At 53.3% G+C, this 12235-nt stretch overlaps 6 protein-coding genes across 6 annotated transcripts; 2 read left to right on the top strand and 4 right to left on the bottom strand.

The window, feature by feature from the left end:
* Positions 1 to 659: 659 nt before the first annotated feature.
* Positions 660 to 1263, bottom strand: LTS14_001160 (uncharacterized protein; the record flags this gene model as incomplete). The annotated part of the gene is made up of 2 exons (XM_064833869.1): positions 660 to 964; positions 1077 to 1263. The coding sequence occupies 2 exons, from the start codon at positions 1261 to 1263 to the stop codon at positions 660 to 662; spliced, it is 492 nt and encodes a 163-aa protein (XP_064698830.1).
* Positions 1264 to 1682: 419 nt separating this feature from the next.
* Positions 1683 to 3382, bottom strand: LTS14_001159 (uncharacterized protein; the record flags this gene model as incomplete). Its single annotated transcript, XM_064833868.1, has 2 exons — positions 1683 to 2188; positions 2245 to 3382. 2 exons carry the CDS (start codon positions 3380 to 3382, stop codon positions 1683 to 1685), a joined length of 1644 nt encoding a protein of 547 aa, XP_064698829.1.
* A 575-nt stretch (positions 3383 to 3957) lies between these two features.
* Positions 3958 to 5680, top strand: LTS14_001158 (uncharacterized protein; the record flags this gene model as incomplete). Its single annotated transcript, XM_064833867.1, has 2 exons — positions 3958 to 4775; positions 4891 to 5680. The coding sequence occupies 2 exons, from the start codon at positions 3958 to 3960 to the stop codon at positions 5678 to 5680; spliced, it is 1608 nt and encodes a 535-aa protein (XP_064698828.1).
* A 189-nt stretch (positions 5681 to 5869) lies between these two features.
* LTS14_001157 (uncharacterized protein) lies at positions 5870 to 7647 on the bottom strand (the record flags this gene model as incomplete). Its single annotated transcript, XM_064833866.1, has 2 exons — positions 5870 to 7261; positions 7321 to 7647. 2 exons carry the CDS (start codon positions 7645 to 7647, stop codon positions 5870 to 5872), a joined length of 1719 nt encoding a protein of 572 aa, XP_064698827.1.
* A 390-nt stretch (positions 7648 to 8037) lies between these two features.
* SCP1 (calponin) lies at positions 8038 to 10176 on the bottom strand (the record flags this gene model as incomplete). The annotated part of the gene is made up of 1 exon (XM_064833865.1): positions 8038 to 10176. The coding sequence occupies one exon, from the start codon at positions 10174 to 10176 to the stop codon at positions 8038 to 8040; it is 2139 nt and encodes a 712-aa protein (XP_064698826.1).
* A 433-nt stretch (positions 10177 to 10609) lies between these two features.
* On the top strand, positions 10610 to 11449 carry LTS14_001155 (uncharacterized protein; the record flags this gene model as incomplete). Its single annotated transcript, XM_064833864.1, has 1 exon — positions 10610 to 11449. One exon carries the CDS (start codon positions 10610 to 10612, stop codon positions 11447 to 11449), a length of 840 nt encoding a protein of 279 aa, XP_064698825.1.
* Between the last annotated feature and the right edge of the window lie 786 nt (positions 11450 to 12235).

The following is a 12235-nucleotide window of genomic DNA, read 5'->3' as shown; positions in this document are numbered from 1 at the left end:
CATAGCATGGCGTCTGGGCGTCGAGGCGAAAGTAGAAGCGAAAAGCTGCGATGTGCTTATACATGATGTCTATGATCATTTCAAATATGCCGCCGCACACTACAAGGTGTGCTACAGTCGCGGTCCAGGTCGATTGACACCTCTTCCCATCATACAACAATTCTGCCTCAAAGCGCCTTCACCAGAATCTTGAGCCAGTGTCCATGCCGTATAAATAAAACCAACAGCCTGCTATATTGTGAACATGACCGTGGCCCAGCTTTCGCTCGCCACCATAGTGCCGAAAGCCCTTCTCGCCAAGAGTCTGTCTCCCTACGACGTCTGTTGCTTCTCACACCCAATCACTCCGTCCCTGATCGTCTCCGACAGTGCACGAAAGCTTTCCTCAGAAAGCATAGAACCACAAGGCCACAGCCACTACCAAAGCATGGTAGTTGTTCCACAACCACACCTGCCCATCCCTTACCGACTATCATGCTAGGGTGATACAAGTCGCGTCGGAACCATAGCCATAACGCCAACATCTGTGGCCTTGAAATGATCTCGTCCACAATTACCATCCGAGAGCCAAAGAAAGATCCTGGCGCTCCACTTCCCCTTTCTCACGGTGCTGGGGGTAAGGAGCACAGATAAGTTCCGGTCATCTCAGCGTGCCATTGTTAAATCATGCGAGGTGTCAGATCGTCGACACAGAAGTTGGCCTTGATCGGATCCGGAACGGCTTCTTCTCTGGAGCTGTTGATGCTAGCCGCAGGAGCCAAATAAGCCTTCCCGCCCGGCTGATATCGCCATGGCGTAGCGAGCGTAGTTTGTCGGCATTGATGCGGGCCGCGGCTGGCGAGGTCGAAGGCGAGTTGTTGGACGTTTTCCTCGCCGTAGGCGACATTACCGAACCAGCGAGGACAGTTTTGGCCCGGGTCACAGACGGGGACGTCCCCGATGGAGAACTTGGCCATGGGGCAGGCTGACGGTGTGGATCATCTCGTGGATCATGGTCGTGGCGACGTCGTACTCGTACTGTTTCTGTCTCTTGGAGGGACTGTCGGTAGGCGGCGCCGAGTCGAAGAATAACTGACAGACGTACATGTTGCGGGCCTTGCTGCGGTGCATGACAGGGACAAATGCCCACCATGCTGTTTTGTTGCAGGGGATCTCGTACTCGGGTTGCCGAATATGGCTACACAATGTGCTCATATTGAACCAGCTGTTGTCCACGTCCTTCGAATAGCGCCATAGCCTCGACGAACTGTTGACCTGATACATGGCCGAAGTAACGAATCCAGAGCTCCTGTAGGTCGGCTGGGCTGAGATGATCGAGGCCACTGTCGTATGAGCCCCTGATACTGTTATGTTTTCTGCTGAGTGACAGGACATCTTGGACAGCCGTCCGTGCCCGGGCGATCGCCACCACTAATCTCCTTCGCTGGGTCTCGTTGCAATCAAAGTTGGCCAGGCCAACGGCAGATTGGGCGGCAGCGGCCTAAATCGAGAGTGCAAGCATGAGTACCCAGTAGAGCAACATCTCGTAGCTCGTCTGGTCGGTCCTGAAGAGGGTCGGAGATCGTGCTGGGTTCTCATGACAGAGCAGACCTTTGACCTGGACTAGCTGAACCCACAAACATCACCATGCAGATCCGAAAGAACATGTTGCCGGGCTGGCAAACGTGGTGGTGGCCTCCATGTCATCGTTTGGTTTTCCCGATGATGCCTGCACCTCTGAACGCGAAGGTGACCGTGACAAAGGCGATTACACCAAGACCAACACTGAACCAGTCTGCTGCACGAATCCCAGCTTTGAACGCAGGATTGTCCAGATTGCCTTGTCCCGTCACTGCAGAGCCAGGATTGTTCTGACGATGCTCCTGCACCGCAACCTGGATAGCCGTAGCAATCGCCAGCCCTACAGCTCGTCCAGTCTGGCCTACAGCGTTAATCGCAGCTCCACCGAGAGACTGGTCTTCCTTCGGGAGACTGTGAGCGTTGAACAAAACCAACGTAGGGAAGAGTGTATCGGCTCCGAAGACGCATAAGCACATAGCCGGAAAGCCGTAGGCCCAATACGTCTCGTTGTCTGGTATAGGCACGGCGAAGAGCAAAGACGAGATCGTGACACAGGCTGTGCCGAACATGAGGATATAGTTGACCTTGACTCTTGCAAGGATTTGTGAGGTGACAAAAACAGTAGATACTGTGAAAGGGTCAGCTAGGGATATGCAGCAGCAACAGTGCAGACCCAGTACTTACCGCCGACAACCCCAGTTGGCAGGAATCTAATTGTGGTCTCAATAGCACTGCGACCTTTGTAGTCCTGGAAGTAATATGTGGCAAAGATAAGATAGTTGTTGAACGAAGCAAAGAAGAGTGCCATGGTGAACATTGCCGCAGACACCTGCAAATTCTTGAAGATTGTCATCTTCATCAGCGGGCGCCGCATCGTCCGCTTCTCTAAGTATAGTTGCCAAAACACGAAGGCGACCATGAGTAGGACCGAGATGGCAATAATGACGCCAATGTACGGCTTGCCCCAGCCAACCACATTACCCTCTGTCAAAGCGAACATGAGTGCGAATAGTGCGAGCGTAACCAACGTGCCCCCCACCCAATCGACAGCATTCTTAAGGTCAGACTGCGAAGGCTTGAGAACAGGTAGCGGTATGACGAAATGTCCAGCAACCGTCACCACAGCCGCAAGTATAGCCAAGATCCAGAAGATCCACCTCCATGAAGCGTACTGCGCCACAATGCCACCAAGAATATTCCCAAATACAGATCCGAGAGGTGCGCCAGCAGAGTATGTAGCAAAAGCATAGTTCTTAGCCTTCCCAGGCGAGAAAGTCACACCCAAGATTCCAATAGCAGTCGGTACGTTCGCCGCGGCTCCAAGACCTTGCAGGCCGCGGAAGACATCGAAGCCGATCTCGTTCTTCACGAAGGGACAGACTAGCGTGACGATGCATACCCAAGCAGAACCCCAGATGAAGATGAAGCGCTTGCCGTAGACATCCGCTAGGCGTCCCCAGAGTAGTAAGAAGCAACCAAAGGCTAGGGAGTATGCGGAGACAATCCATTGTTGGCGAGCAGCTGGGATGTGCAGTTCTCTGCCGATGGTGGGCAGGACGATGACCGCTGCTTGTACCGAAAGTGTATTGAGGAAAGCCGCGCCAGTCAGTGTGACGACCAGAGCAATGGTACGAGCCTTCGACATGGGAAGCTGGGAGGCGTTGCTCGTCGTCTGGTGGAGAGCTACGCCATTGTCGTCCTTTTCGGAGTCTACATTACTGATCTCTGGATTCGTCCTAGCCTTCTCGGCATCGACATGATGGCCATTTTCTGTTTCCTTTCCTGCGGTGGCAATGGCCTCCTGGCCTGGCTGCCCTTCCATTCAGACCGCTAAAGATATAGAGAATCGAAGAATTAGGACTGTCAAAATGCTACACCTACTGCAACGCGCCCTACATCCCGTCGGCCAGCAGCACCACTACTGCAGTCGAGACGGGAAACGTGCCGAAGTAGTGATGATGGAAGAATGAAGATCCAAGCCGGTGAGATTTGGTCGGCAACGATTCCGTGCTGACTGATCACCGACCAAACTGGATGGCGCGCACATTGCTGAACGACTTCCTCCTCCTACACATCTACCTCTCTGAGACCATGTTGGATAGACGCTGGCGATGCGCATCTGTATTACCATCTTCTCGGGTGAAGGTCTCAGACATCCTCATGGACGTCCCTTGCTCGAGACGGCCACTAATGGACCCTGCAAATAGCAGCATCCGCTATTCGCAGGCACTACTGCCGACAATCCTGACATCATGCCTTGCCAAAATCTTTGGATTGGCATGGAGAAGATAGATACACAGTTCATTTTCCTCTCCCCAGCACATCCATATCAGCATTCCCTTGTTTCATCTCAACCATCAGCCCACTACACCAATCACATCAAGCAGTCCCGACAACATGCCTTTCGAATACAAGAAAGTCCTCATGATAGGCGCTACCAGCGGAATAGGCTGGGCGCTCGCCAGCAGGATGATCGAGAATGGGATCTCAGTCATTGCTACCGGACGACGACAGGAGAATCTGGATGACTTCGCCAAGCAGCACGAGGGTGGCAAAGGCGAAGTCGATACTGCAGCCTTTGACATCACTAAGCTCGACCAGATCCCAGGCTTCGCCAAGGATATGTTCAGCAAGCACCCGGACATCGATTGTATCTTCCTCAACAGTGGTCTCCAGCGAGGGCTGGATTGGACGAAACCGGATGAGGTGAAGCTTGAGGATGCTGAGCTCGAGATCTTGACGAACTACACTGCGTACTTGCATCTAACTAAGGCGTTCTTGCCATATCTACAAAAGCAGGCACCGAAGCCTACTAGCCTGGTCTTCACCACGTCTGGCCTGGCGTTGATACCACTTCTGACATGCCCCAATTATTGTGCGACCAAAGCAGCATTGCACCACCAGATCCTGGCCATGCGACAACAGATGAAGGATGTCAACAGCAACGTGAAGATCATTGAGGTCTATCCACCAGCCGTGAAGACCGAGCTGCATGCCGAGAAGAACCAGCCTCAGCTTGGCGATAGTGGCAAGCATATCGGTATGCCACTTGAGGACTTTACGAACGAGGCGTGGGAAGGTCTCAGCAGTGAAGATAACGAGCAAGTTCCAGTACAAATGGTGAAGACGGCTATGGGTTTCAACTCGTGGGAGAAGGAAAGGCAGGCTGCCGCGCAGAAGATGTGGGGGTTCATCAAGAGTCAGCAACAGAAGTCGTGACGGTCGAGGATGTGATTTTCGCCTGTCCAGTCTTTTTAGTAAACTAGATCACAACGAATCTGTCAGGTTGTGTACTGTCAAGTCCCGTGTCTTGTTTCCAAGTTTGTGCAGATCAGTAGAGGCAAGGATAGCGTCTCACAAACAAGCTTTCAGTCGAAGCTTCTCTCCCCACGATCCGTCATGCAAGCCACGCGTGCCACTCGATCCTGGCCATGATATCTTGATTACCTACATTATTCTCTCTCCTTCAGCGGATGCTCAATACAACAGAACCGCCATGGCACACGTAGTTCGGGATGTACCCACGACCTCTGCCACTGCCACCATACCAAACTATTCGGATGGCGCTGGCACCAACAATGGTACCAGCAGTAACGGCAACAACGGCTCTGGTTCACTAGTAAACTACTACTTCGTCTTCCTCGCCCTCATAATCTGCATAGCCGGTTTATCAGGCTTCCTAGTCTACCGAAGACGAAAACGAGCGATGGCGGCGATGCGACATAGCAGAGAACATGCTCTGGCTAGAGACTTGAGCGCCTGGCATGGTGGCGGCGGATCCGGGAGTAGAAGTCGAGGATACTGGCCCGGTCGCGGACGAGCACAGGAAGATGAGGGTCCTGAAGAAGGATTGAATGAGTTGGGAGAGGCACCACCAGCATATGTGCCGAGGAAGTCGAGGGAGGATACGCATGCGGCTACGGACGGAGCTGGGAACGGACCTACGATACCTTTACAGACACTCTCACGAGAGGAAGCTGGACTGAAACCACCGGAGTATACTGAGGCGAATGCGAGATTGATTGAGACGCCGTCGAGCCCATCACATATGAGTGGCGAGGGTAGTTCGAGATTTGGACAGCATGAACGAGATGCTGAAGGTGGAGCATCACGAACGTGACAAGCACTGCTATCAGGCTGATGATCGGATTTGGGAAGACTTAGCAAGGCGTTCTGGAGTTCATGAGAGGATGACGGTGGGGGCAAGATAGTATGTGTGAGGCAGCGCTCATCCTTCCATTCCCTACCGACGCAGGAATACGGAGAATTTGCATTTTGCTCTTAGGGATACTAGTAGCCAGGCAAACAATCAAACACTACTCGTCGACCACTTTGGCGCCCCAGGATACTTCCATGCGTATTTCACTGGAACGTTCTTCCTAAGATGATTCTTGTACGTCGGTGTTGCTCTGGGTCCTTTATGATGTAAGACTAGGTCTTCGATCGCGCTGCCCCATCTCACAAGTTCTGCTTCATGCCAGGCTGTATGCTGCACCGTCAAGCTTACAGGCATACCCTCGGGATCAAGACCGATGGGTATGCTGATTACGGGATACCCGGCTTGGGCGGCTATGCACTGGCCTGCATTTTTGATGTCGCAGAAGAGGAGGGCATCTAGTTGTTCTTGCTTTCCTGTCTTTGGATTGTGATATTGGAGTGCGGCGTCAATACCGTTTTCACGGCATTGTGTTTGGCAGTGTTTGAGCGCAGAGTAGTATATCTCGTCCTTGACGCCCCTGGTATCCACGCACCGACGGAAGAGGTCTTGGCCATCGTGGAAGGCTGGCAGGTCACCAGTATGGCCTCCTTCAGTGCCTCTGTTTGCGTCATTGTAGGCTACTATATCCTCTAGCGTCCGCATGGGTGTGTTCTCCAGTTTGGAGAGATACTCGCGCATCAAGTCATAAGTCTCGACTTTACTTATCGTGATCTCGGACTTGTCGGGTGCAGTGTTGCCGTAGCGTTCCCAGTCCCAATGGCCATCGACGTGAATGCGTTCTTCCGCGCAAGGCATATCTACCGCTACTATCGTGGCACCTGCTTTCTGCATCCAGTCGAGTACACCCTCGGCTACGGCTCTTTGCGGTCGTGGTGCGAGTTCCCAGAAGCGTTCCATGGGCAGGCCGAATCTAGCACCTTTGAGAGAGTGACAGTCTGTGATGTATGAGAAGTAATTGTGAGGTTGGCGCCGCGCAGGGTGCTTTGTGTACTTGTCTTCCTCGTCGATTCCGGCGATGACGTCCAATGCTAGTGCAGCATCTGCTACTGAGCGTCCGTATGGTCCGACCGAGTCCTGCGTCTCGGAAATAGGTATCACGCCTGATCTCGAGGTCAGACCAACAGTAGGCTTGATGCCCACGACTCCATTCACCATCGCAGGATTGATGATAGAAGTGTCCGTCTCCGTACCAAAAGCCAAAGGTACTATGTTCGCACTCACACTCACGGCACTTCCTGATGAAGATCCAGATGGCTCTCTGGTCAGATCGTAAGGATTACGACATTGGCCTCCTCGTGCTGAGAAGCCGGTACTATAGACGCTACCTCTCATGCCAGCCCATTCGTCCAGGTTGGACTTCCCAAGGAGAATGGCACCGGCGTCACGCAGCAGACGAACGATGTGGGCGTCTTTGGGGACAACGGAGCCGAGAAGTGCCCAGGAGCCGGCTGTGGTTTGCATGCGGTCCGCGGTGGCCATATTCTAACGACAAGGCTTCAGCACTGCTAGCTCAAGGGCGTCTTTTCGAAGTAGACACTTACATCTTTGACAAGGACCGGGATGCCATGGAGAGGGCCTCTTAACTTGCCATACTTTCGCTCATCGTCTAGTGCTTCCGCGGTGGTAAGAGCATCCGGATTCGTCTCGATGACAGCTTCAAGATAGGGATTGCATCTTTGTACGCGGTCAAGACAGAACTGTGTATAGTCTTTGCTTGAGAAGGCATCTATGGCGAGTAGATGTTGTAGTTCGCCAACGGAAACCTCGAAGACATCGTGGCCGTTCAGCTTGGGCAGCTCGAAGACCTTTGGAATAGGGGAGTGATTTGATCCTGCTTGGATGAATTCATATTCTTCTTCGTCTGACATCTCCTCTCCTGAGACCAAGACTTGTCCTGCGGTGTTGCAGGAATCCTGTGGGAAATGTGGATTTATTGTGATTTCTGGATATCCATGAACCACGTCTGCAAGAACGTCTTCAATGCCAAGGCTGACTGTCTAATATACAACTTGCTTGTACTTGATATCGCTATATAGATCTGCATCTATAGCTTGAAACGAGATTGATAGTATGGCGCTGGAGCCTTCCGCTGTGTATACCAGACCACGGTTGCATTGCAAAGACGTAACCACAGACATTGCCACACGGCAAAGCCAGGATCGAGCGCATTCGAAGATCTTCGGCATGATGCAACATGTGGAAAAATACAACAGTGTCGCGCATACAATGTAGCATATTCGCTCGGTCAAGAATAACCACTATTTCTGCGGCCTAGGCCCAATAATCTGCCTCCTCCCACCAAAATTGATACCACTGCCCGTCGAACTCCCCTTGTTCATGCCATCCCCACCTGTGTACCCGTATTGATTCACATCCCAGCTTTGACCCTCTCCCGTTCCAGCATGCGGATCTCTAGGCGCGGCTTTCACGACTTCTTGATTAGCTTCCCACTCGCGCTGTCTTTCCCTCTCCCGCTCCATCTCCCGCTCGAGAAGCGATTTACTTGCCCAGCCGCCGGCTTTGGTTTTCGTTTGGGACGCGATACGGCGATCGCGGTCGGTGGCTTGCTCGAGGGAGGTATCGCCTGCTTCTTGGCTGCTTGAGACTCGGGGGCGCGGGTTAGAGGGTGGGGTGTGCATGGATAAGTATTGGTCGGTGCGGTTCGAGGAGCGAGGTTGCTGGGGACTGTATGCTGTGAACTCTTTCTCTGGTGTTGGGAGAGGTCTGTTGCTGCTTCCAAGTGGTGATGATGTAGGTGCTGAGTCCGGGTTTAGCTGTGCGATGGAAGAGACGGAATCAGCTTGTTGTATGCCAGTTGAGCGTGGTGGAAACGCCTGCTCGGCCATGTCCTCTTTAACTTCGTCCTGCGCATTTGGTTGCGGAAGTGCCTTTAAGGGCAAAGACTGTGGTTCGCTTGGCTGCGACGGCAGCGGCCTTTGAGCGCCAGAAGTAGCCGGACCAGGCTTGGCTGAAGCGCCGTTCTGACCACTCTGCCATTGTTGACGTAGATAGTCACGCTCGTCACTAACGAAGCTCTTTTCGCTATCCCGAGCACTCTCTGGCCGTGGAGTTTCTGTCCTTGCTGTGCTTGGTCGACTACCATTCCGCAGTCTCTCCTCACGTTCTACTTGATACTGTCGCTCTCGCTCGCGCGCTTCTTCGAGCTGCTGTTCAAGCTCGCGAACACGACGCTGTTCCGGAGTCTCGTCTGCTACGCTACCATCGTCCGACGCAAGTGCGGCCTGTTCGCGTTGATACTGTGCCAGGCTCTGCCCTCTCAGGATGCTGGAGCTGCTGACCCGCGGTCTCTCTGGCGGCTTTTTTGGTGCAAGTTTCGCCTTCATGTCTGCGTCTTCCTTCCGTCTTGCTTCTTCTTCCTCCTTCCATTTGCGATCTTGCGCCTCCCACTGCCGCTTCTGTTCGTCTACTCGTCTGCGTTCCTCGTCGCGCAGTCGACGCGTCTCTTCCTCCCACCGTCGTTCTTCGTTAACACGATCTTGCTCCTCCTCGGCTTCACGTTCCTTCCGTCGCTTATGCTCGGCCTCTTCAACTTGCTGTCGCAGTCTTTCGTCCTCTTCTGCCTTCTCCCTCCGCTTTCGCTCCTTCTCTGCCATGCTCGGCACACTCGGAGACTGACTAGTAATCTGTCGCCTGGCGCCGAAGCTAATGCCCTGGTTGCCCTGTGACGCGCCACCCATGTACCCGTACTGGTGTATGTTCCAGGCAGGCGACGTCACACCTTCGTCCTTTCTGCTGCTCCAGCTACTGGTCGGTCCAGGAGACTTTGTACTACCTTGAGACCCATTGGAGCCACCAGTCAGAGACGGGCTCAGAGCACGAGAGGCGGATGGCATGGCTGCTGATGGCTTGGTTGGACTGGGCGCACGACCGTAGGTACTGGACCTCCAGCTGCTGCCGCTTATCGTGCCTCCTCCGCCCGTACTACTCGGTGATACTACACCAGCAGACTTTTTCGGACCGATCGTCGACCTGAAACGTGACGGGTTCGCCGCATTGGCCTTTCTACTGAATGCGCCCAGACACTGTAGGACCTGTGCAGGGTCCTTGGCTTCGTAAAGATCCACAGTCAAGAAGCGATCGTGAGCCGGCAGGCTCAATGATGGAGCCTCACAAGCGCGCAGGAAGTGGCTGATATTCTCCATCTGGATGAAAGGCATCTGGCTGCTCTTGAACTTGACACCCGGTGGCGGTAATGCCATGTTTGCTAGCTTGCAGAGCGCCACACCATCTTTCAGTACTTCCAGTAGGTCGCCCGGTGGCAGCTGTTCGCCCAGTGTCTCTTCGATCCATGTTCGTACTTCCTTCGCGGCCTGAGGGGTGTAGCGGGACATGCGAAGGTTACGCATGTCCTGGTCCAGACTGGAGACGGAGGCCATGATTGTAATCGCTATCTATTCACAAGACGTTTGTGCAGCGGGTCATATCATTGCAGTGGTGGTTCAGTCACTTCGTGGTTGTGGAGGAGGACGACGCGGCAGGTGGCAGTGATTAACCAGGTATTATTGTTATGACGAAGCACGCTCGGGCCACGTCTTTCACGTGCTGCTGCAGTGGGGCAAGCGCACTCGCTTTATTCCTGCATGACAACAATAGGCTTCTGCGACATTCCACCATTCCTTGTCTGGACTCGGTGTTGGCAAGGATTTGTAGTTGGGAACATCAGCCTCCATCGATCTGGGATTGCGGATCGTCAATAACCAGCCGGTATCAGCCATCAGACATCCCGAATATTGAACACTTGGCCCTGTGGCCAAACTACCGCTGCGCGATCGTCTTGTCGAGCCCTCTACCAAGGCATCGTCTACCAGAATGGACTCGATGCGGAACCTATCGACATCGTTGCCTGGCAGGCGGCGAGCAGATGGCTCAGAACTCCTTACAGACTTCCGAGCTGCGGCTCTATCCGTCACCAACCTGTACAAGTCAGCAGCTGCGGCACAGGCCAAGTCGAGAGCAGCAGGCTATCAAGATGCTTTGGATGATCTGTTAGTATTCCTGGACAAGGAGAATTTGGGTTTGATGGATGGAGAGGGATGGAAGGTACGGCAGTGGGCGACGGAGCATCTGGACAACGGGATACAGAAGCAGGCTGGGAGCGAAGATGACGAAGATGTCAAGGAGAACGTTGGCCGGCCGGAAAGCAGAAGTTCGTCTCCAGATATGCAGAGGAAGACGGCAGTCCCCACTGCGTCTAGTGATATTGCGGAAGAGCCGACCGTACATCATCGGCCACGAGTAGCCACAGAGTCACCAGCACCACGACAAGCGCGAGCACAAACACCACAAAGGACGCAAATCACCCACATCCCACGAGAAGAATTCACCTTCCGCTCAAATCACGCATACCCATCCAACCACGATAGAGAAGGAACTATGGACCTAGACACCAACAGCACAGCCTCAACAGCGACGTCTACGCCTAGCACGACAGACACGGTGCGAATAGTCTCACGAGCACGTAATCGACACAATCATCACCACAGACAACGAGACAATCGCACCGTAAATCTTAACCTCTCCAGCGGAGCAGGGAACAAGCGTAAAATACCTTATCCCGAGTTCTTCGACATTTCTGGTGTAAACTTCGATGGCCACGATCGGAAAGAGGGGCCAGGTGGTAGGGGGGGCAAGCGTGGGAGACATGTTTGATGTGTTGGGATTGGCTATGTTAGGAATCGTGATTGTCTGATGTGCGGTTATAGCGATGATGCATGGCGACCGGAAGCAGGATGGAATGGTGGTTTTGTAGAGATACCCACGAAATTCATCGCAGCGGGTCTTGGGATAGATTTTAGATAGTCTTATCACCACGAATTTCGAAAACCCCAAGGGAAGACATCTTCCTATGAACGAAGACATTATTCCATCACACTCCAGTCCGCACAGAATTGTCGTGTGCTTCTTGCCTCGAATCAGATCGTGCAGTATTGAGTTGGCGCTAATGCATCGGCCCGCTGCATCGATAAAGGCTTGGCAGACATCGCGTGAACTATTCCACGTCTTCCGGTGGTGCTGGAGATTTATTAAGCGCATACGATCGATTGATCGAAAGGTCAGACAGACTGCGGCTTGTGCTGCCAGTATAGCGCAACGCTCAAGGTAGCCGACATTGTCATGGCTGTTTGCCTTGATTTTCGTACAGTGCTGAGGGGAATGCCAAACCGATCCTGATGGATTATGCCAAGGATGGGCCGGAACATGCGACCAAAGAGAGGCGACCCTGACGTGTGCCCTCGTTTGCCTGAGCAGAGCTCCGCCGAGTCAACTGTCAGTCTAGTCAAAGGCTCTATGGCTCCAGTATACACTTCTTTTGCCTGCTCTTGTGGCGCATGGCATCCTTCCTTTTATTCACCATCACTTCTGCCATTCGAGGTTTGCTGACAATCCAGCCTCGTCTGGTCCCACGGAAGAATTACTCGGCCCAGTCAGACTCTG

The sequence above is a fragment of the Recurvomyces mirabilis genome (genome assembly GCF_035927965.1).
Source record: "Recurvomyces mirabilis strain CCFEE 5264 chromosome Unknown scaffold_2, whole genome shotgun sequence".
Classification (NCBI taxonomy): domain Eukaryota; kingdom Fungi; phylum Ascomycota; class Dothideomycetes; order Mycosphaerellales; family Teratosphaeriaceae; genus Recurvomyces; species Recurvomyces mirabilis.
This window is presented reverse-complemented; position numbering and strand designations above follow the sequence as displayed.